Source organism: Megascapheus bottae, chromosome 21, assembly GCF_031878675.1.
Source record: "Megascapheus bottae isolate mThoBot1 chromosome 21, mThoBot2.hap1, whole genome shotgun sequence".
NCBI classification, from domain to species: domain Eukaryota; kingdom Metazoa; phylum Chordata; class Mammalia; order Rodentia; family Geomyidae; genus Megascapheus; species Megascapheus bottae.
This window is the reverse complement of record NC_143529.1, coordinates 16,729,569-16,756,333: the sequence shown is the minus strand read 5'-3', so window position 1 is coordinate 16,756,333 and position 26,765 is coordinate 16,729,569. Positions and strand designations below refer to the sequence as shown.

The window sequence follows — 26,765 nt, the reverse complement described above, 5'->3', positions numbered from 1 at the left end:
GCATTTTACTTGATACTGGCTTTCATTTTTACTTTGATTACTGGTTAGTATGATTTATTTGCATATTTATTGGCCATTTGTATTAAATTCCTTTATCTTTGCCCATTTTTTTTTTCTGACTGTGGCTTAAAGAAATCTTTCACTAAGCATTTTAATTGATCAGCTATGTTTTAAATTTTCTTACTTTATAAGTCTGTCTGCTCCCCTAGAAATCAGAAGTTATTTATTATTTTCTTTTCATCCCTAGTGCCAAGAACAATACCTAGCATACAGGTAGTTCTAAGTGTCTGCTCAATGAATAAACAAATGTTAACTCAGAACTGTCAAGACACAATCTCCTAGCTACTTAGGAGGCTGAGATATGAGGATCACAGTTCAAAGCCAGCCCGGGGCACTAAAAAGTTTGAGACTTTTATCTCCAATTAATCACTAGAAAACAGAAAGTGGGCCTGTGGCTCCAGGGGTAGGGCAGTAGCCCAGAGCTGAAGAGCTCAGGGACAGCTTCCAGGACCAGAGTTCAAGCCCCATGGAAAACCAAAAAAAAAAAAAAGATACAATCTCAATGTACTTTCTGAATAAGCCCTCAATATTTTCACTTCATGGCTGATATATTCCTAAAATGTCTTTTTTTTTTTTGGCCAGTCCTGGGCCTTGAGCTCGGGGCCTGAGCACTGTCCTTGGGCTTTCTCAAGGCTAGACCTCTACCACTTGAGCCACAGCACTAATTCTGGCTTTTTTCTATGTATGTGGTACTGAGGAATCGAACCCAGGTCTTCTTGCATGCTAGGCAAACATTCTACCACTAGCCCAAACTCCCAGCCCTAAAATGTAATTTTCAAAAGATTAATACCAGATTGAACATGTAGTACAGGAAAATTTTTAAAAGGTCCCAATAACAATATAGTGCCTTTAGGATATGGTAACAAGAAAGTTCAGCTTTGTGATTGTTGTTCTTAATGTACTATGTGAAGTTACTTCTTTTCTCTTTTTCTCCTTATGGTTTGTCATGTGGTTACTATATCTGACTTTTTTACATGGTATATTATATATTTTATATATTTCATATATATATATATATATGTTTGTTTATTTGAAATAGGGAAGGGAGGGGGGAAACAAGATGATTGGGAGGGAATGAGGGAAAGGATAGGGAGACAAAAACATAAGAAGGGATGTCAATGTTTTAGAAGTAATATACCCACTACCTGATGAATGTATACATTATTCTGACAATACAATAAAAAACTATAAACTGTAAAACATTACAGACTACATACTCCCACCCTCAAAAGAGAACTATACAAATAAAGGTATGTCATATGAAAATTACAGTAACAGGGTAACTTACCTGTTTACAGATTCTGCACCAAGAATATGTAAGAATTGTATGCTGGTATCCAGGTACTGGCGAGTCCAATTCCTTTAGGATTATCTGCACACAACCTTGGCCATGGACAAAACGCCGAATGTGATGTACCATAGGTGTATCACAGAACATGCTAGGGCACTGATAAGAAGGCCTGTGGCAAACAGAGAAGCCATGCATATCAAATACTGGCTACTCAGAACCATTGTCAAGGTAGCTCAGCATCTCTTTACTCTATTTGAGTTGGTATCTTACTCCTATATGACATTTCAACATTTCAAGCTATTTCTAAGAGTAACGTTTTCAGGGTATGATTGGGAGGGGGTCAGGGGAGGGAAATGGGGACAAAAACATAAGAAGGGGTATCAGTGTGTGAAAAGTAATGCACTACTATCTGGCGAATCTAACTGTAACCCTTCTATTCATCACCTTGATAAAAGTTAAAATTAAAAAAAAAAAAAGACATCCTGAAGAAGTCTGAGGTATGCTAGAATAATTAGATGGGCAATTACATAGGAATATACTATGACAAGTTAGTTATCCCAGTCTGAATATGAAATAGATTCTGTATGAAGCTCTATGATTCAGTATGAAAGTGACACACACAATACTTAATACCCAACTCTTCTATGATTTTGCTTAAAATTCGGGATGTCAAAATTGGATAATAGTTACAGCTGGGAATTTAGCTTAGTGGTAGAGTGCTTATCCAGCATGCACAACGACCACAAGTTCGATTCCTTGGTACTATATACATAGAAAAGCTGGAAGTGGCTGAAGTGGTAGAGCATGAGCCTTGAGGAAAGCCTAAGGACAGTACTCAGGCCCAGAGTTCAAGCCCCAGGACTAGCAAAAAAAAAAAAAAAAAAAAGATAACAGTGGCTTATGCCTGTAATCCTAGCTACTCAGAGGCTAAGATCTGAAAACCGAGATTTGAAGTCAGCTCAGTCAGGAAAATCTATGAAACTTATCTCCAATTGCTCACCAAAAAAGCCAGAAGTAGAGCTGTGGCTCAAGTGATAGAGTGCTAACCTCAAACAACAGGTTGAGCAATAGAAGCTCAAGGATACTGCCCAGGGACTGAGTTCAAGGCCCAGGACCAGCACACAAAAAAGTGTTATGGATGGGACTGGAGGCATGACTGAAGTGATAAAGCATCACTCATGAGTAAAAACAGCTAAGCAAGAAAAAGGCCCCAAGTTCAAACACTACTACCAGCATACAAACAAGTTCAATAAAACACAAGGTAGCAATTAGCTCTTACCTGAAGCAGTATCTTTCTAAAAATATTCCTAATGTAAGATCATTCTTTCCATAAAATTCCATTGTTACAATCCTAAGAGATCAGTTGTAGAAACACGTTATAAGAATCACGACAAAGTAGACACTTCAAGAGTCTACATATTCCAATTATCAAATAAAGTGTTAAAGTGGGTAGTATTTATTGGTTTAACAATAAAGCGTTAAAACAGGTAATGTTCGTTGCTGCCCTATCAAACAAGTTTTGACTAGCCACAGTACATATATCTTTCCTGGTCCATTAGCATTTTATGAAACTAATGAAGATGCACAAACTATAAGACTGACTCAGTAAAACTGATGTGTATTAAGAAGAAGCAAAAGTTTTCTTTATAAAACTCGAATCCCTGTCAACATAAAAGAGGGCTTCTGTACCCTGCTCCCTAAGTCATACCTTTACTGAGCATGGAGAACATCAGTCTTTATTCTAAAAAGCCAATTAACTTTCTGTCTAATTTATAAATGCCCACAAATAAGAGAGTTTGACTCTATGCTTGTTGAAAACCACATCTTTACCAAGCATTTGCCTGAGGAGAAAATTCTTATAAATTTCCACTCTCAAGTCTGAAGTGTGCCTGTTGGAGCTTTACTCTTCTAGAAGAATTATTATTGATCCCACCACTGTAAGTATTTTCTCTTGGCAAGAGTACTATAAAATATTGTGATCTTGTATAGTGCTTGCTTGTGTGTGTGGTGCTAAGGATTATACCCACAGAATCAAACAAAGTACAAACAATTAAGCAACATTCTAAACTCCTCCACAGTACTTTTTAAACTTAAGGTAAACTATTAACTGTAAAGCTATGTAAGTCTATGTGAAGAATTTCTGGCTATTGATTGACACATTGTAACATTATAAAATTGTTGTTTCTATTAATCGAAACTAAGTTTTAAAGTAAAATCTAATAAGGCTGAGAGGGGCGCATTAATATAACTCAGTAGTAGAGTGCATGGTTAGCATGTGCTAAGTCCTGAGTTCAATCACTAACACAAAAAATGAGTAAAAAATGACTACCATTATAAAAATGATGCCCAAAAGAAAATCTGTACGTTATCAACACAAATTGGACAAAAATTTTGAAATAACAAAATACAATTTTTGTCCAACTTATTTCGTCCAACAATTTTTGTCTAACTTCTGTCTCGCTTTTATAAGTAGAAATTTCTCTTCTATACCTCACCATTTTTCACTTGTACCTAACATACTCTCATTCACTTCTACCCAAAGACACACTTTATAGTTACTTTTGATTCATGTAGGACTAGCAATATGTCATGTCCCTCAAAACAGGTTTTAAAAAGGCTGCATTTTTTGTGGGGTTTTGCTCGTTTGTTTTTAGAAGCCACTGGAATTCTGCTCCTAAGTGTAATGACGTAAGGAAATAAGACACCTACCAAGGACTCACACAAGCACTAGGAGCATTGCTGGACTGGGCAGACGAGCTGCTGAAGAGCACACAGAGCCTCTGGTGGTTAGCAGGATTCAGGCAGTCCACCTGAAGAAGAAACATGGAATTGAATACACACTTCATACCATACATGCTTCTAACATGGAATTCATTCCTCTGTAATAAGAAAGCCTATGGGGGGCCGGGAGTATGGCCTAGTGGTAGAGTGCTTGCCTAGCATGCACCAAGACCGAGGTTCGATTCCTTGGTACCACATACATAAAGCTGGAAGTGGTGCTGTGGCTCAAGTGGCAGAGGGCTAGCCTTGAGAAAAGTCCATGGACAATGCTCAGGCCCTGAGTTCAAATCCCACAACTAGCAAAAAAAAAAAAGAAAGAAAGAAAGAAAGAAAGAAAGAAAGAAAGAAAGAAAGAAAGAAAGAAAGCCTATCATGACTGTAGGAGTTCTGGTGAAGATTTAAAACTATAAGAAATAAGAAGTGGAGCTACTACAGCTCAAGTGAAAAAAGCCAGCCCTGAGTAAAAAAAGTCGGTCACCTTGAGTTCAAACTTCAGTGCCAGCACAAAAAAAAAAAAAAAAAAAAGGAATGGAGAGAAGAAGGGAGGTAAGAAGGTAAGAAGGAAGGGAGAGGAAGGGAGGGAGGGAGGGAGGGAGGGAGGGAGGGAAGGAGGGAAAGAAGAAAAGAAAAAAAATTAAGAAAAGATAAAAAAGAAAAAGGGAACATTGGGTCTCTGAGGAAAGATGATCTAAAAACCTTAGTTTAAACTTACTTTAAAATACAAAATAATAGACTGGGATTATAGCACAATGGAAAAATGTTTGCCTAGATTAAAGCCCTGGCACAGCAAAAATAAGTAAATAATACACTAAAAAAAACTAAATACAATTGCTTTCTTAAATACTCGTTATTTTTATAAAACTTCATTATCTTACAAGAACAAGTTAACAAGTAAAATAAATTAGTAGCACCATTATTTATTACCTCTATGTGAAACTCTGTGTCTTTTATGTTATTAAATAGCTTCACTTCACCTAAAGAGTTCCTTCAGTTTTATTACTGTCATTATCAATGTGTTCATAAACAAATCTTTTTAAATAAGTCATACCTTCAATTTACCTAAGAATTACCTTTCATGTTAAAAAAAATAAACTTAACATTTTTTCAGAGCACATCTATTTCCTAAATCTTCCATGGCTATTTCCCATTGCTACCAACCAAAGACCCAAACCAGACATGGTGGTGAACAACTGTAATCCCTGCACTTGCTTTGTAGGCTGAGGCAGGAGGATCCCAAGTTCCAGACCAGCCTAGGTTTGGAAATGAGATGCTATCTCAAGAGAGGAAAAAAAAAAAATCAAGGATTGCAGCACCATATCCAAGCCACACTGACAGAATCTGTATGCATACTTCCCTTTATGTCAGTTACTTCACAATCCTACTTTACTACTTTATACTTACAAGCTAGAAAATTCATGGATGAGCAAGGTACGGTAGGACAGGGTAGAGGAGGGTAGGGTAAAGAAAGGTAGGGTAGGGTAGGCTAGGAGAGGACAGGAAAGGAAAGGACAGGACAGGACAGGAAAGGGCAAGACTAGGATAGAGATAAGGGTAGGGGTAGGATAGACAGCTCAGAAGACATGTTTAATAAACTGGCATGCACTTTATCACAGTAATTTCAACCTTGCTATAGCAACTTTTTAACATATTCTAAATTTATAAGAGGTCTGGCTTACCTTTGCTGACCACACTGCATCACTTGGAACGAACCCCTTCTCTTCATCACCCTCAGTTTTGTTTCCTGATTTACAACTTGCAGAACTGGATGCATCCTTTGAGTGAGCAAAAGGGTCTGAATGTTTTGACTGAATTCTTCCTCCTCTGGCTCGATAATCAGCCAGCATTCTACCCAAACTCTGGCTATCACCCAGATGCTCAGCAATCCTGGTGCTCAGTAGCTCATGAGAGGGCAAGACTTGAATAGACTTGGTCTGGATACTTCCATTCATACCCTGAAGTCCAGAGAGATCCCTGAGCAGCTGTTTCTTCCTCCTGCTTTCCATTTCTTTGCCCTCTTTGTTGAGTAAAGGAGACCAATAAATCTGCTCTGGAAAATAATCTCGAGTAGAGCACCTCATCCCCTTTTCAGTTAGAAGAAAGGGCTCCCGGAATGTTATAACTGGGGAGATACAGAGAATCACATCTTTTAATTCCTGTTTAAAGGCCAAAGAATAAGTCTTTCGGTCATCTTCGGAGGAGGTGACTTCCTCAGTAACATACAATCCAGTGTCATCCTGTAGAGGGTCTCGAAAGGTTCTTATCTGGCTTTTGGGATCCCGTTGATCATCTGTAGGATGCACAGTCTCTGGCTGCTCACTAACTACAGTATGTGGCTGCTCCACATGGAGTGGCAACAAGGACTCGGGTACCGATTGGAAGAGAGCACAGGGGATTCCTGCTGGGCAAGTAGCTGTGGCATATTCTTGGTGCTTCGAAGAAGTAACAGCCTGTGGAACACTTTTATTTTCTTGCTCACTCTTCTCAAACGTAATCCTTGATTCCAGAAAACTGCTATCATCAGAGGACAGAGAGTCAGGAAGGCAGTCTGAGTCCCGGGGAAGGGAGCTTCCGCTGCATGGCTCCTGGGTGATATCCTCATCCCCTTGTCCCTCAATAAGAGAATGGAATGAAGGGCTTTGCATTAAGGTAGGAGGCATAGCAAACTCATCCATGAGGAAGGAGATTTCAAGTTGAGAATGATAGGCTACACAGATCATAAATATTAGGATCTCTTTAACTCGAGCCAACTCATAATCAGAACCTCCTCTGAGCTTAACTGTACAGCCCAGGTGCTGGGGACAGCCCTCAAAAAACATCAGCGTTTTGGTTTGTTCTACAAAGAAACAAACAACAAATTAAAGACGCTTAGGTAACAGAAGTACAGACAGAATTAATTCACTACATTAACATCTACATAAGAAAAGCACTCATGAGAATAAGACCACAGACACTTATCCTCTCTTAACCATGGCTAATAGATATAGCTTACTACGTACTGTAGTACTGCAGTGTGTATTAGAACTTAATTCATTCCTTCAGAGCCCCCACTATCAGATGGACCTATGCTAAGGATGACTCACCATTAGGCAGCTGAAATGTCTGCATATAAAACTTGTGGCAGGTCCCCAGCTGTGGTTTTGTGAGCAGCTGGTCCATGGACACCACTAAGTCACCTTGGGTCATCCGGCTGACCCGCTCTAAAACTTGCTACAACCAAAAACATTACATTACAACATTAGGTGTGATTAGAAACCACATGCACATGAAAAAGTAACAGGAACATTAAAAACCCTCCCAATAAATACCCACCGTCTTAGCAATTCTAACAAAGAATCTTGACTCCAGATTAATGAAGAAACAAAATGCATCCTGAGATTTTTCCTGTATTTTGCAGAGGGTAAGCTTTTCAACGAAAGGAACAATTATGCTCATACTATTCCCCAACCAAAGTAAGAACCAACAAATATATGCTGGCTAAGTAATGTCCACTCCACTGCTGGCATTACAGATATCTATAACAAGTGTAACATAATCACACTTCCTTTCTATATGAGACTCTCCAGTCTTAATGATGGAGTAGATACCATGTGTTTGGTCTCACTTTCAGTAAATACAGTGTACAAAAAAATATTCTTGCATATCTACCATATGTGAATATAAATTTAAAAGCGGTTTTTTGTTTTTTGTTTTTTTTTGCCAGTCCTGGGCTTGAGCTCAGGGCTTGAGCACTGTCCTTGGACTTTCTCAAGGCTAGAGCTCTACCACTTTTCTACCACTTGAGCCTCAGCACCACTTCTAGCTTTTTTTTTTTTCTATGTATGTGGTACCGAGGAATCGAACCCGGGTCTTCATGCATGCTAGGCAAGCACTTTAACCACTAGGCCAAACTCCTGGCCCTGCGGTAGTTTTTTTTAAGTGACATGAAAATAGAAAAATAAGAATACTTACTGACTTTACATTAATGACCAGAGTAATGCCATGTTCCAGTAACATATCCTGGGCAATTCGAGACACTGTTTTCTCAACTAGAACCAAAGTAGGTCGAACATCAACTATTCGTTGGACATAATTCTTCAAAAATTCTCTTTCCTAAATAAAATGAACCAGAAATATTATGATTCAAGACCTGGACATATTAAAATATCATGATGGGGGTTGGAAGCATGAGTCAGTTGGCAGAATGCCAGCAAATGAGCAAAACATTAGATACCTAGATCAAGTCCCAGTCTAATAACAAAAGAGAAAATAACAAGATAGTCTACTATCTGTCTAAAATGGGGACAAAAACATGAGAAAGGGTAGCAATGTTTGTTAAGTGATGCAACTTCTATCTGGTGAATACAATGTAATAACCCTTCTATTAATTACAATAAAAATATATTTAAAAAAGAGTAGATTTTTCATTTGTAATAACCTACAATATAATGCTAACCGTTGAGACTTCTTCATTTTCTTTAAATCCAGACAAGCAACAAAACCTAACCTTACAACCCTCACAATGGAAGCACTTTCTAGGTATCTTTAATATGTTTATGAATTGTCTTCTTAATTCTGAAACCAACTAGGATGTATCTTTTTCTGGGCAACAAGAAATTTAACTCTCCAGAATATGTCCTTCAGCTATTTCCTAATTCCAACCTCCCAAAAGATCATACTGTACTCAGAATAGCTAAAGATCTAGAATGCAATGCTTAATAATTTCATCACAGACTTCATTTCAAACCAAACAAATACTATAAGTAATAATCACAATTAAAATGAAATAGTCCCTAAACTATTTCATAAAACTTCTGGGCTGGAGCAAAGAAGAAAATAAAAAATGAGCCTGTTTGTAACTTCTATTCTGTGTACCCAAAGTGTTTTCTAAGCAAGACTATATTAATGTTCACAGTCACTAAGAAGTTTTTTGTTATTTTGCTTTTTGTTGTTTCTTCCATTGTCACTGTTTTTGTTTTCCGTACCTTTTGTCTTGCATCTGTTTGGAGGAAGGTAAGAGGGAACACAGAAATAGTGGGACAAAGGATGAACTAATTCAGCAGTGATACTCACTAGACACTATGCTGAAAATGATCTATACAACTTGTGGGGTGGGGGGTTAGGAGGAAAACTGGAAATGAAGGAAGAGGCAACACTGTTCAAAAAGAAATGTACTCATTACCTATAGCCCCTCTGTGTATCACTTTTACAATAACATTTTTTAAAAAGAATGTATGGGCTTATTCCCTGTATAAAACTGTGGGGAAGTAATATATTTCTATAAAGTACACCTCTTCTACCCTTTCTCTGTTTTACTGATAGAAACTGTATTTCCAGTGAGCAAGGTGGTACATCCCTAGAGTGCCAGTAGTTGGGGGACTGACAGGTTTCTAACTTAGTCACAAATTTTAGGCCAGCCTAACACAGTATGACCTAGTTACAAACAAATTTTACATTTTCAAATTCTGACTTAATCAGCAAAATTGAGGGGTTTTTTTTCCCCTAAAAAGGAGGTTCCTACACTGTCCACTAAATTATAACTTAATATTTAATTTTTTATTTCCACAGCTCCAATTAAGTATAATTAAATCTCTAAGCCAGACATGATGGCATATGCCTGTAATCCTAGCACTTGAGAAAGCTAAGGCAGAAAGATCACAATTTTAAGATTAGCCTAGTTTATGCAACAAGACTGTGTCTGAAACAAAAGATTTCTGCCTCAGGTACAGAGCTAGCAATGTCTTCTGTTTCAACTCTATTCTATGATTACATATAAATCAATGTGTTTAAAAAAATGTCTAATCTGAGTTCAGCCAGCTAAGTGTTTGGAGTTAGGCCGATGAGCACAGTGGATCATAGCAGACTGAGAAACCTAATGGAATGAGCCTTGTAAAAACAGAATGAAGTCAGTCACACCTACTGGACAGGTACTTTACTATATGAACCACAGCCCCTAACCGTTTCTGCTTAGTTTATTCTTGTTTAGTAGTCTCACACTTTTCCCCAGAGCCAGCCCTGGTAGCTAGAATTACACACATGCAACATTAAGCCCTTAAATCATGTTTCAACACACATTTGTCCTAAACCAAAACATTCTTCTTTAACATAAAAAGACTTAATAACATGTTGCAAGAATGGAGTAATAATAAATAGACTAATTGTGTGTGTGTGTGTGTGTGTGTGTGTGTGTGTGTGTGTGTGTGTGTGTGTGTATATATTCAGGGTCTGGGCACTGTCCCTGAACTTTTGTGCTCAAGGCTAGTGTTCTACCACTTGAGCCACTTCCAGCTTTGCAGTGGTTAACTGGACACCAGGGTCTCATAGATTTGCCTTTCCCAGCCTGGCTATGACTCTCAGTCCTCAGATGTCAGTCTCCTGAGTAACTAGGATTATAGGTCTGAGCCACCAACATTCAGCTCTAAAGTATAACTATTTTATAAATATTATCTGTATATAACAATTAATCTATTTCATCACATCCAAAATATATGTATTTTTATTTTATACATTTTAATTTTACATATTTTAATTTCTCTATAATCAGGTTGCATTATATACTCAATCCAAGCCCCCTGCACAGGGTCTGGGAAGAGCTCATGAGGAGCAAGTGTCAAGCCCTGGGTTCAATTCCCAGCACCAAGAACAAAAACTCAGTATCAAAATACCTTAATTTCCCTATACAAGAATAATTATGTTTCTCCTTATTCCCTATAAGTTCTCTACTAAAAATAGCAAATAAAAAGAAAGAAAAAGCTGATATAAACCTAATCAAAACTCTTTATTTTTGCTGATAACATAGCTAAATTATAAAAGAAGCTTCCAGGTACCAGATCTCATTAAATAATACTACATTTTCAAAAGGCACTGTGCTTTTTGACCACAACTCAGTTTTACTTTTGATATCTATAAATTCAGTACAAACAAAAGTGACTGTTCCTTCTAACAATGTAAGCACCTATACATTTTCAGGGAATGTTTTTCTTAATGCTTTTCCCAGTTCCTATTTCTGGAACTAAGTATATTTACCTACAATACAGTATGAACATTTTTTAAAAGCTCTTGTTTCAAATGACGTTTGGGACAAAGGAACTGAGCCAGAAAACTTAAAAACTAGGCAATTTCACATCCATGGCACTAATTCTAAAATGTAATACATAAGAGTACACCTTAAAATAAATGTTGACATCCAACATGGTTTTATTTTAATTTTATTTTTTTGACAGTCCTGGCTTGAACCTATGGCCTGAGCATTGTCCTTGGGCTTTCTCAAGAATAGAGCTCTATCACTTGAGCCACAGCACTACTTCTGGTTTTTTCTATATATGTGGTATCATGCTAAACAAGCACTCTACCACTAGGCCAAACTCCCAGCCAATTTCCTTATTAAGAGATGACAAACATCATAGCAGACAAACATCCAAATTATTACTTTCTTTAGTAAGTTCTTACCTGAAGTACAATAGGATCAATGCAAGTAAATTTAGTTTCTTCTCTGTAGAGATACTCAATTGAACACTTCAACAGAAGAATTTGGGGATTCTTAATACAAGAATTCATCTACAAAAATAAAAACAAAAAGCCAGTTTGCTAAAGCTATTAATAAAGGTTTGTACTTCAGACCACTTGAATCGTAACTATAAATTCATACTGTTCATAATTCCTAACTTAAAGTACTTCACAACAAATGAACCACAAAAATTTGCAAGTTGAGGTGTAGCTCAAATGACAGAATGCTAGCCTTGAGCAAAAAAAGCTAGATTGTGCCAAGGCCCTAACTTCAAGCCACAATACAGGCATAGGAAAAAAAAAAAATTGTTAGCTGACCACACAGTCAACGTTTTGAAGAATTTCACTGGTGATCTGAATCATATTACCTTTTTATGTGCGATGTTCTTGGTACAAACAAAGCCACTCACAACCACAGAATCAAATTTCTTTCCACCTGGGATCTAATGGAACAATTAAGAAAACAATAAGATTCAGTGATAAAGTCCTTAAACCACAGTCAGTTGGACATTATTATGTCTTCACATTTTTTAAAAAGTTAAGAACAAAAAGTTCCAGGATATAATTTTTCCTTTCAACTAATTATTAATGGCATCTCAGCATGACTGCCTGTTTTTCTATACCTTTCCCACTAAATTCGTGGGTGGGGAATGTCCAGCTAATGGAAACTTTTAAGGCCTTTGAAAACATTTGGTCTGCGTTTGCCAAGTCCATAACAGGTAGGACTTACAATTGAGTAAATATAGGAGCTTTTTATCATAGCAATTAAACATCAATGTTAGCAAATATCACACATCTCACCAAAAAGAAGCAGTACCCGTGATCACTTTAGGAGTGTGTTAATCAAAGATCTGACCAAATTTAGCAAGGTAATTTTTAAGTTAATAATTTTGTATGACCTATGAATGAAGTATCCGAATGGCCCTTGGCAGGAAAAAAAAAAAAAAACTCATCACACCTTCTCTAATGTGATTTGTCAATACTCTAAAATATTCATTGCCAAACAAAACTGGTGCCTTTAGCAATTGAATCCTCAATTGTTTAGCTTATGCAAAAATACATATAATACTCTATTACTACATAATAAAGCAAATACCCATCACAGTGACAGTGAACTGTTAAGAACAGGCTTTCTCATAACAGATGTGTCAAGAAAAGGAAGTAACAAAGGAAGAAACTATATTTATTGAATTCTCAATTAATCCTCTACCCAACTTACTCCTTCAGTCCAACTCTCACTTCCTATGAGTGCCTCTCCCCACTAACCCTTACATATACTGTGCTGAGTAGCCAGGAAAACCCCCACTGATCACCTAACTAAACTCAAGAGCAGGACTCCAGATTACCATGAAAGACAAATGACCAATACCAGGCCTGTCTCATCAGCTCCTACCATTAGAGAAATACCAGAGAGCTTACCTTTTTGATGTGAACAAACTGACGTATATCCATGTCATCATCCTGGTGCTTAACATCAGGTCGAACCGTTTGCACGACCTGGCAGACCAATGACACAATGATGTCCCTCCAAGATGATGATAATGAGTCATTATGGAGCAACTGCTGGAGTAGTGCCATCATGTGGTTATGATTGGCTGAGCTATAAAAACGTTACAAGAAAGCTTCACAGTCAATACAGAACTTCTACATATGAAACAATCTACAAAGAAAAGATGCTTTCCAATAGCTGTACATCAATTTTATTCTTTCAATACATCTTCATCTTAAGTTTTACACCTAAATGAAATCCATGACTATCAGATATCCTCTCTAATTTGCTCAAATGAAATCTTAACATATAAATTTAAATGGAGACAAGTAGCTTAAGCATGCTTTATAAGAAATTTATTTCCTTAATAGTCATAGTACTTGTCAGGTGATGGGTACATTACTTCTTGAACACTGATACCCCTTCTCATGTTTTTGTCCCCTTTTCCCTCCCAATCATCTTGTTTTCCCCCTTCCCTATTTCAAATAAACATATATACAATATACCAGGTAACAAAGTCAGTACTTTTGATCTTATAAAAAGAAAGATGTATGTATAAGCCTAAGATACTAAAGATATAAAAATTAAAATTAAGATAGGAACAGTGGCTCACGCCTGTAATCCCAGCTACTCAGGGGGCTGAGATCTGAGGATCACAGTTCAAAGCCAGCCTGAGCACTAAAGAACATGAGAGTCTTATCTCCAATTAGCCATTAGAAAACAGGAAGTGGGACTGTGGCTCCATGGGTAGGGCAGTAGCCTTGAGCTGCAAAGCTCAGGGACATGCCCAGGCCCAGGGGTAGGGCAGTAGCCTTGAGATGCAGAGCTCAGGGTTAGTGCACAAGCCCAGAGTTCAAGCCCCATGACCAACAAAAAAATAAATAAGTAAGTAAACAAAATTAAAAAGCTCATTGCTAGCCAGGTACTGGTAGCTCACACCTGTAACCCTAGCTGCTGGGGGAGGGGGGTAAGGTTGGAGGGGGAGGGGATGCTGAAATGTGAGGATCATGGTTCAGAATTGGTCAGGACTAGAAATCCATGAAACCCTTCAATTAACCACTATAAAGCCAGATGCAGTACTGTGGCTCAAGTGGTAGAATATTAACCTTGAGGAAAAAAAATGAAGCCCCAAGACTGGCACCTAAGTAAATAAATAAAAAGCTCATTATCTTACAGCAATCTCTCCATTGCTTGTTTTTCCCCATTTTCCTCTCGTAGGAGCTCCAGATTGTTATGATGCCAGCCCAAAGGTGTAAAAGGCAGCTCTTTGGATTTCTCTTCTACTCGACGATTAAATAAGGATTCTAAGTATAAGACAAGAATTACTTCATTATTGTATCCTATGCCAGCTATTCCAGCTATGCCAGCTTAGAAATTACTGCTGTAAAATGGCAAAAGCACATACAGTACAAAGCTACAGATTTAATATCCAGCACTACACACACACATAAAAAAGTTACAGAGGACCACGAGTATGGCCTAGCAGTAGAGTGTTTGCCTAGCATGCATGAAGCCCTGGGTTCTATTCTTTAGTACCACAGACACAGAAAAAAGCGGGAAATGGTGCTGTTGCTCATGTGGTAGAGCCCTCGCCTTGAGAAAGCCCAAGGACAGTGCTCAGGCCCTGTGCTGAAGCTCCACGACTGGCCAAAAAAAAAAAAAAATTATAAAAACACTGACAAAGGCAAAAATTTGAGACAAAACTATAAATGAACAGGACTTTCATGTCACCAAAATAAATATGGCTTCCAAAGGGAAAAATAATTTTTTTGTATTGCTTGTTTATTTATTTTTTGGAGTACTAATACAATGAGTGCTAATCTTCCCTATAAAGTCACAAACATGAACTGAGTTCAACTACAATTTGAATACAACAATGTGGTACAACAAAGTATGATACTGTAGGCACTCTTGGGATATCCCAAAACAGAAAGGTAGCTATGCAGAAAGCCAATTCAGATAGCATTTCACAGTTGCTTTCTCAATGTTGAGACTGTGGTTTTTTTAACTGAAAAATAAGCTATAATCTATAATCTATACATCTATAATCCTAGCGTCTCAAGAGACTGAGGGAGATCTGAGGATCACAATTCAAAGCCAGCCCCAGCATGAAAGTCTGTGACACTTTTATCTCCAACTAACCACCAAAGAACCAGCAAGTGGAGCTATTACTCAAGTGGAAGGGTGCTAGCTCTGTGTAGAGACTGAGGGGACTGTGTGTAGGCCCTGAGTTTAAGTCCCAGTACCAGTGCCAGTGCCCACACGCCCATACACATACACACACACACACACACACACACACACACACACACACACAAGCCATTTATATAAAATTTTGTAAATCTTTGTTTTTCAGATGGGTGAAAAATAAGATAAAACAAAAAAGATGCTCATTAGACAGTTATACAATGCTCACTGAACAATTTTTCTGTCATATTATTATTGAATGCTATAATTACTGAATAATATGTTTAAATAAATGGAAAGTAAGAAATGATTGCAAAAATGCTCACCATTACCCTGTTAAAGCAAACAAATCAAGAAATAAAACTTCCACTAAATAGCAAACAGCCACAGTAAAAGCATGTGTCCCTGATGTGTCAAGTATATGTCTAGTACATTCCAAGTATGTAAACAGCAATCTGTAAACTTCTAGTTGAACCAGATATTTGGAAGTAAACTAGACAGATTGCCAAAATATGAGATCAGCTACAATAGACCTCCCCTGTTTAACTTGCCCTATCTTCTCTCTTTTATCTGAAATTCTAAAAACCAAGGAAGTACCCTCTAATCCCTTCATTTATTTATTTATTTTTGCCAGTCCTGGGCCTTGAACTCAGGGCCTGAGCACTGTCCTTGGGATTTCTCAGGGCTAAAGCTCTACCACTTGAGCCACAGCACCACTTCCAGCTTTGTTCTATGTATATGGTACCAAGGTATTGAACCCTGGTCTTCCTACATGCTAGGCAAGCACTTTACTACTAGGCCAAACTCCCAGCCCTCTTATCCCTTTATTATTGGCAGCGGTGGATTAGCTAGACTAGCTTTACTCCATAAAATGCAAAATAAGAAGGGATAAGAAAAAGCCTATCTTCTATACCCCTTTTGTCCAAAGAAGTTAACTAGTGGAGTTATTTCTTTATCCCTCTGCTACTTCTCTTTCTAACTATACAAATGTAAGTTTATAGCCTCAAGGAGCTGAGAATCTTCCTGTGAGCTTTTTGACAAACTTGCCAAACCTTGATGATATGTACATATCAGTACTTACAGTCATGGTGAGAAAAGTGAAAGGTATTTTATATTATAAAATTCAAATTCTACTTTAAAGCTTTTACAATTACTTTTCATATTAGACACATTGTTCTCTCAAACCAAATCCCAGTTTATATTATCTTTTTATCAAAAGTCATTAGACATCTTCAAAATTACTTTTATGTGATACTGAAACAACCAAACATACTTTCAAGCCCTTATTCTGTTGTAATCAACATATTAGTATACTGCCAAGAACAAAGGAGACAACCCCATGTATGCATGGCTGCTCATAAAATTACCTTTGATGAAGGCATCACTTATTGAAAGCTGCTGCTGTCCTCCAGTGTCAGAAATCAAATACTCTGCAAAGCAGGGAAAGAACAGATAGGAAGAAGGAAAGAAAATGACACATGACTACAATATGCCAGAGTAATTATAGAGAACACACCCATACACAACAATGTATTACTCATACTGAACTAGCACTACCCGTAAACTCAAGAAACTTCTTCATACTTGTGCAAATTTCATGTTAAATTTAATAGACTTTAATAGTTCAGCAAAATCATTAAATAGCTCACCTTAAAAATACCTTTAAAAATATCTTCAAAAAATAGCTTTAATAGATCATTGAGTTACCAAAGCTGAGTTAAGTTTATGAAAACTTAAATCTTTAGTTAAATGACAAGCCCACTCTGCTGTATAACTGCAGTTTAACAAATAACGACTGCCTACACACAAAGAAGTTCATAGAAAAAGCCACCTACGAAAACAGTATGTTTTCAGTTTTACAGAATTTAAGCTATAAAACAAATTCATATAAAAATAACACTAACAGAAAATGAACAGGTTTTAAAGTTTTAAATTAGTGTTTTCAAAAATTCTAGCCAAACGCTGCCAAAAAGTTTTGGCAAAAGTTAACTACTGCTTTCAAAATATTAGATACTTTTCTAACAAGTGAAACTTACTCTTTACTTCCTCCTGAACTTTTCTCTTAGCAGGTGAGTTGACACAGCTTAAATGGGGTCCTGGTTCTTTCTACCATGCAAATTAAACCACAACACCTGGCACTTTTTTTTGTTTCGTTGTTTTTTTTTGTTTTTGAGGCAGTCTCACAAGGTAGCCTAGACAGGCCTCCAAGTCTTGATCTTCCTGCCTTAGCCTCCCAACTGCTGGGATGACAGGTGACCACAATATAATTCAACTCCTCCAAGGTAAAAGTTATCCATGAACTTTTTTCCAAGCTCATTTATAAACAAATGGGCTTTAAAATCAAATGTATTCAATATTAGGCAATACATTCATCTCTCAAATGCAGAGGAAATATTTAGAAAATGCAAATGCACCACGCCAAAAAAATACAACATAAACTACCAAGTATGCAAATAAAACAGATAATACTATGCATTATTTCTACACTTGCACCAAAGAAATGTATTTCAACTAATTATTATTTTACAAGCTTTACTTCTTCCACCAAAAACTTAGATTACAGAAATTCATTTGTCATTAGGAAAATTTTTTCAAACATACATAAAAAAATTTCAAACATATTTCAGAAATATTGTATATTGTTTACCTAGATTCAATAATTGTTAAGGATTTGCTGGATCTGTACTCTCTGCATATACATTTACCTATTTCCTTACTATCTAAATTTATGCACACTAGAACATTTTACCCCTAATACTGCATCATACAGATTTAAAACTAAGGACATCCTTCTTTACAGCCACCATACCATTCACGTTCTTTAAAAACTGACCTCTTAATATCATAAATTAAAATGTATTGGACTGTTAAATATTTTTAATAGCTTCTCTCTTCCACCAAACTTAACAAAGTTCATATATGTCAATTTGTTTGTCTCTCTTTGTTCTCTCTACAACAGATCTCCTACCTTTTTCCTTTAACTGGTGATTACTTTTGAAGAACACAGGACAATGTCCTGGGCAAGACACTGAATCTGAGCAACTGTTTCTTCATGATATATTGGAACTGCTCTTCTAACCAGTTTTTTCCTACACAGAGAAAATTCGATCTACAGGCTTACATGAGCCATGATTTTTCACTTTCTAAGTACTGCTTGCCAAACTTTCCAAAACTTGTTCAAACCCTGCTTACAACATATAACAAAACATTTTAATTGCACAAATCTTCAAGGCCAATAGTGAAAAATGAATCAAAGATCACACTTGGTTTAAGAAATTTTTAAGAATAAAAGACAAAAATTATGTACAGTTTTTTGGAAGGTGAAGGGATATTAGAGTTTTAACTCCAGGCCTATTAGAAAGGTACTCTACTATTAGCAGCCACACCTCTAGTCCTTTTGTGCTGCATGAGTGTAGACATGAGCCACAATCCACCTACAGTAAGATTCCTGCAACAACCAGGATAATAGGCATGTGCTACCATGCTCACCCTCGGTTAACAAGTCTTTTCAAGTTTTTCTGCCTGGGCTAGCCTCCAACTTCTATCCTTCTCATTTCAGTCTCCCCATAAGCCACCAGCATCTGGCGGAGCAGTTTATTTTTGGAAAAAAAGCACAGGCATATCACAAATCTAAATTTCCTCAACCGCAAGAAAATATTTGGTACTATCTTTCATTTCAAAAGACAAAAGACAGCTGTACATATGTATTGAACAGAAATGAAAACTTTTACTTTCTTGTAGTCCATGTTCATCTTCTCTACAACACAGATCAAAATACTTTATTATATTTCAACTTTGTAGAAACTTCAACTTTGAGAAATGGAAAAAGAATAATTCTTGCCGGGAGCAGTGGCTCACACCTATAATCCTAGCTACTCAGGAGGCTGAGATCTGAGGATCGTTGTTCAAAACTAGCCAGGGCATTGAAGTCCAAAGACTCATCTCCAATTAACCACCAGGAAACTGGAAGTAGCACGGTTGCTCAAGGGGTAGGGCAGTAGCCTTGAGCTAAAGAGCTCAGGGACAATGCCCAGGCCCAGAGTTCAAGCCCCATTACCAACAACAAAAAAAATTTCTTTAGTATACTAAAACCTAGTGAGAGCCAAGCATATATGAGAAGGGAAGGAAAGGGGAAAGGACAGAGGGGGAGAGAGGGGGAGAGAGGGGGAGAGAGGGGGAGAGAGGGGGAGAGAGGGGAAGAGAGGGGAAGAGAGGGGAAGAGAGGGGAAAGAGGGGAGAGGGGAAAGAGGGGAGAGGGGAGAGGGGAAAGAGGGGAGAGGGGAAAGAGGGGAAAGAGGGGGGAGAGGGGAAAAAGGGGAGAGGGGAAAGAGGGGGGAGAGGGGAAAGAGGGGGGAGAGGGGGGAGAGGGGAAAGGGGAAGGAGGGGAGAGGGGAGGGAGAGAAACTAGTGCAAGAGCTAAATATATGTCCTAAGGAACCTTTAAAGTCCTCAAATCATAGACTATCAAGGCAGCAAATGACCACAGGCCCACCTTCTGTCTAATGCTGCAATTTTCTCTATCATATTTCTTTGTTCTAAATCAAGATTTTTCCATTTCACATATTTGGAGACAAAAGGAAATTCAGGAGACACTCAGCTGAGAAGTATTTTAAGTTAGGAATTATAAACAGTATCAATTTAAAGTTATATTGAAAATGGTTTGTTTGAAGTTTAAATCCTTATCAGCTGTAGAAAACTGTTCATTGGCTTGTAGATAAATATTGTACTAAGAATACCCAGATTCCACAGATCTCAGCCTCCTGAGTAGCTAAGATTATAGTTATATTCCACTGGGCACCAGGCTCAGTTTACTATTTTTAAAGAGCTCATACAAACTCCAGAACCTGTGCTTTTAACAAACAATGACTATTACCTTTACTGCTTTAATATATTTCAAGTACAAAAAGATCATCTTATTTTCCTGATTTACTAACCTATCACCTTAAGACAGAAATGGCTGTTGGAAATTGATTTATTTCAATTAACCAGTGCAGGTGCTCAGTCACAACTAATCCTATTCTAGACATCACAGTATGCATGGTTCATGAACTCTATACAATGTTGTCACCTTGCAGTGCACAACAAAAAGCCACCTTAAATAAAAATTAATGTATCCATCACTGAAGCCATCTAAGAGACTCGACTTTACACAATTCTTCAAAGAAACCAAACTCTGATTCCATGATCCCAGACCCAGATTCTTTCAATAATATGGCATATTACTTGCCTAAACCTGGTCACAGCCTTTTTTACACAACCAGGTATTTTATAGCTCTTCATATACATTGACTTCTTTTTCTCTTATAATGTATGTTCTTTCCTGACAAGTTTCATCTGGACAAAGAAATACATCAATTTTCCCTAAATAACTTGCCTTCATTTTTCTCTATGATAATTTGAATTTGTTTACAGAAATCCTTAGCATTTTCTCCAACTTTCAATGCAGTTTGGACTTCTGCTAGCCTGTCATTTTTCTTACTAATGCTGGCAGCTATTTCAGATTCATCATCTTCTTTAGATATCTGCTCATGATTTTTATAATCTTTTTAAAGATTTAAAATCAGAGAGATTCTTAAGGAATCATGATATGTTTTTCAATTTCTACTACAGATGTTTCACCTCTCATTTTCTCTAGAGATGTAATTTATTTTTTTTTATTTCAGATTTCATCTGTTTTGACATTTGTTTTCATTGCCAAGAAGAAAGAACAGGAATATGTGCTTTCACTCAATTTATTCTTCCCTATAAAAGTATCATTATTAAAGTCTCCTTTTTCATTCCTCAATCAATACCCTAAAGCAGGCTTCAGAACATAAATATGAAACATATGTTCAGCAGTTTATCCTTGCCGTTATGAATACTGACAGATTACTTATTCAAGATTTTCAAAACTTAATGGTAACTTTTTCTAAAAGGAAAAAAACCTTAGCACGTCACAAGTGTAAGTCACTCTGCGTTTGGCAAAATGAAACTGTCAACAGGAATGTCCAAAGAACAGATTGTTTTCTGCCATAATACATACTACCTCTGACTACTAACTGTACATACGTATTAAAAGATATCAAAACATCCTCCATGTAATTACAAGTAACAATCAACAAGTGTCATATCTACTTCCCTGTCTTTCATACTCACCCAAATGTTCTCTATCATTTTTCAATTTGTTTTTAGGATTCCTATGAAGATGCATGCCTAATATGTAACTTACTTATGGTTTATTACAAATCAAATATCTTCCTATATTCTTTCTAAATTTCTGACTTTTAAATAAGATACACCTTTGTATTAGAATTCTTTTTTTTTTCCTTCCATTCCTGGGGCTTGAACTCAGGACTCATGCACTGTCCTTGAGCTTTCTCAAGGCTAGCACTCTACCTTTTGAGCCACAGCACTACAACAGGCTTATATGTATATGGTAACAAGGGATCAAACCTACAGCTTTGTGCATAGTAGGCAAACACTCTGCCACTAGACCATACTTCTCATTTCTGTATTGTAATTCTTAACATGGTCTTTTACCATATCTTGATGAATGCTTATACTGATATGAGAAAATTGCTGAGGAAATGTAAATAGGTTTCAAATTATTTTAATGTCGAATTTTTAACTCAAAATAATTTTTAGTAAAAATGGTAGCAAACAGTCAGGAAGGCATTTCAGATCTAAATGAAGAGAAAATTCAGCTTAAGAGGGTCAAATGTTTAAAACTAAAATTCCAGAGAAATCATGAACTTAAGATCTTTATAATATTTTTTCAGTTATTATGACACAATGAACTCCCATTATTATTTAATTACTCACCCATGCTTCATTTACCTTCACCTAAGGCTATATTTGAGCTACAACTTAAATTGGCTCCTAATTACATCTCGCAATGTAAACCAAATCATCCATTTTTTAAAAAAGTTCTTTATTTTTATAGGCTATTATGTTAGATATTAGAAATGGTTACCTTATTTTTCATTTTATACTAAGTAATTTTAAATGTACCATTATTAGCTGTGAGTCAGCAATGTAACATGTAAGATCTGTAAGAATTAATTCATGTTTTATTAATTAGAGAAGAATTTTAATACATGAATTTATAAATATACACAACAGACTTCTTTAATTGTTGTGGGAAGACATTTTGAAATGTAGGAATACTTATCTCCCAACCTAAGCACAAGCATTCAAACAAGCTTAGAGAAATACTGTTACTGCAAAATAGCACAGGCAAACAGGCTTTAAAATGTTAAATGGAGAAAGAGAAAAGAATAGAGCAGAACATCCATGTTATGAATGCAAAGAAATGCCACCTTGGAAGTTGCACATTATGGGAAAGGCAATCAAATGTAGTTCATTTTAAAGACTACAAGTTTTAAATTGGGTATGGTGGTACTGAGGGAGGAAAAGAAATAAAAGGAAATAACCAACAATAACAACAAAAAAAAGGTGTGGGGAGGAAGTACTGGGAAAATAAGAAAGGGTGGAATAAAACCCAGTCCAAATCCCCTTTGCTATATGGGACAGAGGAAGCCAGCAGGACAGGCTGCCACAAGATCCTGGGGCCCAGCTCTCCAGCCTGTTTGGATTCCAAATGGTGACTACCTCCTACCTTTTTGGTCAGCAGGGTGAGGGGGCACATGTGGGTACTTGGAGGGCTTCTTGATATGGAAGTTCACGTTGTCCAGCTCCACGTTCAGGCTGATAGAAGCGGCTGAGTCACTGTCCACTGTGGACTGGAAACTGCTGACTGAGGTGCGCTTGCTAGGACTGGCAGAATCTTTTAATGTTGGGAAGGGGAAAGAAATATAGGGAGAGGAGGGGAGTAAAAACGGGTTTCATAAGGGTGTTGGAGGAAAGGAGAAAAATGTTTTTTTAATATACAAGCCCAATGTGCAATACCAAAATGGATACAGTATTTTCATGTATCTGTGTAGACTTAATGAAATTGAGCAAATTAAATATAAAAATCAAAATTTTAATGAAGAAATGTATTGGAGGTTCTGCAGAGAGAAAGTCTGGTATCATAGTGAAGAGGTGAGAAAGTTGTCTGATGCGATATGATTAGCTCAGAGTTATTTTTAAGCTGCTGCAAACTACAGACTATGGTAAAATCTGCAAACAGTTGACTACCAAGTTGGTTTCTTTAGAAAATACTGTATCTAAGATAAGGATTGCTATCAAGATGTTTACATTTAGCAAGAGCCATAAATCACAAAATATAATTCAACAAAATGAGACATTATTTTATCATACAAACACAGTACTGATCCCCAGTAATGATCCAAAAAACTAAAATATCAAAAAGCCAAACTCACTAGCCAAATTATCATCACCTTCTTCAGCTATTTGTTCTGTGTCGCTGTCATCAAACTTTATGTCTTTAAACCAAGATGGCTCAGAATGTCCTTCCACAGAGTTCACGGAGTCACTGTCTGGAGAAGGCGTCTCAGAAAATTCTGTACTCTGAAAGGATCACAGCAGCATCAAGCAGATGATCGTCAATACTGAAGGTATCGCATTACAAATAAAATGTGGTGCAGCATTTCTACAAATCTGCCAATGAGTATACCTATATTTTTAAATAATAATAATGATAATAATAATAATATGTGGGAGGAAACAGAAGATCCTCAGTTTGAGGCCAACCCAAAGAGAAATTTAGCAAGATCCTCCTCTCAACAAATAAGCTGGATATGGTAGTATATGCCTCTAATTCCAGCTAAAAGGAAGACTAGAGGTAGGAGGATGGTGGTATAACCAGCTGTGGGTAAAACCACAAAGATCTATCATATAAACTGTCTAAAGAGAGCCAGGCACTGGTGACTCATGCTTGTAATCCTAGCTACTCAGGAGACTGTTATCTGAGAAAACCAACCCAGACAGAAAAATCCAAGAGACTCTTATCTCCAATTAACTACAAAAACTAGAAGTAGAGCTGTGGCTCAAGGGGTAGAATACCAGTCTAGAGTGAAAAAGCCAAATGAGACCACAGGCTTTATAGGCTTTATATTCCAGTATACACACACACACACACACACACACACACACACACACACACACACACACACACACACACAAAACCTATAGCAAAAAAAGGCTCACAATGTGGCTCAAGTGGCAGAGTATAAACACAGGCCTTAAATCCTTAAATTCAAAATTCAGTGCTGCCAAAAATTAACAAAAACTAATCTATACATCAGCGTCATACTGGTAATTCTAAAAAAGTGTGATTTTTCTTTAATGAGAAAACTTAAGTAGCATATTATAAAAAAAATATTTCTTTGATATACATTTCTTATAGCGCCATCTTTCAATCCTGAATGGAGCAGAGTTCATTCTAACCCTGACCCAGTTCTAAAATTTATCCCAAAATATACCAGTAAGATTTTTTTTAATTACATCATACCAGTCTTTGAGGTGATTTGTATTTTCTAATTCTTGCATTTCCAATTTTAATTCACAAAGCTGTACACACACACACACACACACACACACACACACACACACACACACACACACAGAGAATATTTTTGTTTTGTTTGGTTTTTGTGGGTCATTGGGCTTGAACTCAGCTTGGGCGCTGTCCCTGAGCTCTGAAGAGCTACCCTATCCTTGAGCCAAGCCCCACTTTCTAGAGGTTAACTGGAGATAAGTGTCTTAGGTCCTTTTGTGCCTGGGCTGGTTTTGAACCTTGTTCCTCAGATCTCAGCCTCCTGAGATGCTAGGATTACAGGTGTGAGCCACCACGCCAGGCTACACACAGAAAATTTTTAAACATACCCAAGAATGTATCATTTTTTAAAGTCCTACCTTTAAGTAATTTCCATTTCCCTAAAGCAAAGGGCTATTTGTCATTTTACCATTGATAGTCAAAATCTATTTCCATAGTTAACATTAAACTTTTCAATCACCTTATTATGCCCACACTACATTCTCTTAGTTCTAAAAATAGTCATAATATAGCTGAAAAGCATGACAGTTAAATGTTACAGTACCACAAAAACATCAAATAAAGCATTACTTCTAATCAGAGGGTTTCATTACAAAACAAAACACAGTTAAAAAAGAAATGGACGGGGCCAGGAGTTTGGCCTAATGGTAAGAGTGCTTGCCTAGCATGCATGAAGATACAGGTTCAATTCCTCAGTACCACAAACATAGAAAAAAGCCAGAAGTGGTGCTGTGGCTCAAGTGGCAGAGCATTAACCTTGAGAAAAAAAAAACCCAAGGATAGTGCTCAGGCCCTGAGTCTAAGCCCAGGACTGGCCAAAAAAAAAAAAAAAAAAGGACAACTGGGCACTGATGGCTCACACCTGTAATCCTAGCTACTCAGGAGGACTCTGAGGACTGAGGTTTGAAGCCAAACCAGCAGACTGGAAAGTCCAAAAGACTCTATCTCCAATTATCCAAAGGTATGGCTCAAGTGGTAGAGTCAGTTGTGAGGAACAGGAGAAAAGAGAAAGAAAGGAAAAGAGAAGAAGAAAGGAGGAGTGGGGGGGAGGAGTAGGCTTAGGACTGGGATAGTAATGTAAACGTAGCTAGGTGACAGAACAGTTGCCTAGCATGTGCAGGGCCCTTGGCTTGTTCCCAAGCACTGCAAAAGAGAAAAAAAATAAGTTTTAACTACCTTCTAACAACAGAAAAGAGCATTCTAGAAAAAGTATCTTTGAGTAACTCAATTACTTTTAATTCTTACTGATGAAGAATGCCAAACAAGCTTGCTACATTTTCATTAGGAATAAACATTGGGAATTACCTGCAGTGGTCTGTACAATGCATACTCGTCCCTAAAAAGTTGATCATGATGACTAACACAATCCAACCAACGTCCATCAACCATGGCTTGTCCAATTGCTATAGCCTGTGCCCTGAATAAAAGACCAAAACAAGTGTAATGTTTTAAAAATCAACCAGAGTAGTTTTATAAGTACACAATAACATACTGCCTAATTTTTGTTTTGTGTATTTTTTTCAGTCCTTATCACTGGAATTTCAAATGATCCTTGGATAGGTAAGAAATAAAAGAGGGGCAGGAGTTTGGCCTAGTGGTTAAAGTGCTTGCCTAGCATGCACGAAGACCCGGGTTCAATTCCTCGGTACCACATACATAGAAAAAAGCCAGAAGTGGTGCTGAGGCTCAAGTGGTAGAGCTCTAGCCTTGAGAAAGCCCAAGGACAGTGCTCAGGCCCTGAGCTCAAGCCCAGGACTGGCCAAAAAAAAAAAAAAAAAAGAAGAAAGAAAGAAAAGAGATGTGAAGCAAATTGAAAAACTCTTCTAGTTTCCATAGTAAAAGACCCAGTTGGCAGGGTAGTACTACCACCTAAACCTAATTTTAATCACAAGTATTCAGTGAGTACACAATACATACACATCCCTTTAACAGAGGAACAAAGTGTTGAAATTAGCATGGCACCAAGACTCAAAGAGCTCACAGTCTTGGTGAGAATTTAATACCAAATATTATATATATATATATATATATATATA

At 37.1% G+C, this 26,765-nt stretch overlaps 1 protein-coding gene across 1 annotated transcript in view; it reads right to left on the bottom strand.

The window, feature by feature from the left end:
* The window catches only part of Pikfyve (phosphoinositide kinase, FYVE-type zinc finger containing), an 83,683-nt gene that overhangs the window by 31,789 nt on the left and 25,129 nt on the right, over window positions 1-26,765 (bottom strand). Inside the window, exons 11-24 of the mRNA XM_090354704.1 lie at window positions 26,035-26,146; window positions 23,594-23,741; window positions 22,888-23,055; window positions 16,658-16,720; window positions 14,278-14,407; window positions 13,034-13,214; window positions 11,983-12,057; window positions 11,558-11,665; window positions 8,081-8,221; window positions 7,213-7,339; window positions 5,809-6,965; window positions 4,061-4,161; window positions 2,631-2,702; window positions 1,349-1,520 (exon numbers count right to left, since the gene is read on the bottom strand). Of these exons, the coding sequence (XP_090210830.1) occupies window positions 1,349-1,520; window positions 2,631-2,702; window positions 4,061-4,161; window positions 5,809-6,965; window positions 7,213-7,339; window positions 8,081-8,221; window positions 11,558-11,665; window positions 11,983-12,057; window positions 13,034-13,214; window positions 14,278-14,407; window positions 16,658-16,720; window positions 22,888-23,055; window positions 23,594-23,741; window positions 26,035-26,146 (2,755 nt within the window). The remainder of the gene's footprint in view (window positions 1-1,348; window positions 1,521-2,630; window positions 2,703-4,060; window positions 4,162-5,808; window positions 6,966-7,212; window positions 7,340-8,080; window positions 8,222-11,557; window positions 11,666-11,982; window positions 12,058-13,033; window positions 13,215-14,277; window positions 14,408-16,657; window positions 16,721-22,887; window positions 23,056-23,593; window positions 23,742-26,034; window positions 26,147-26,765) is intronic.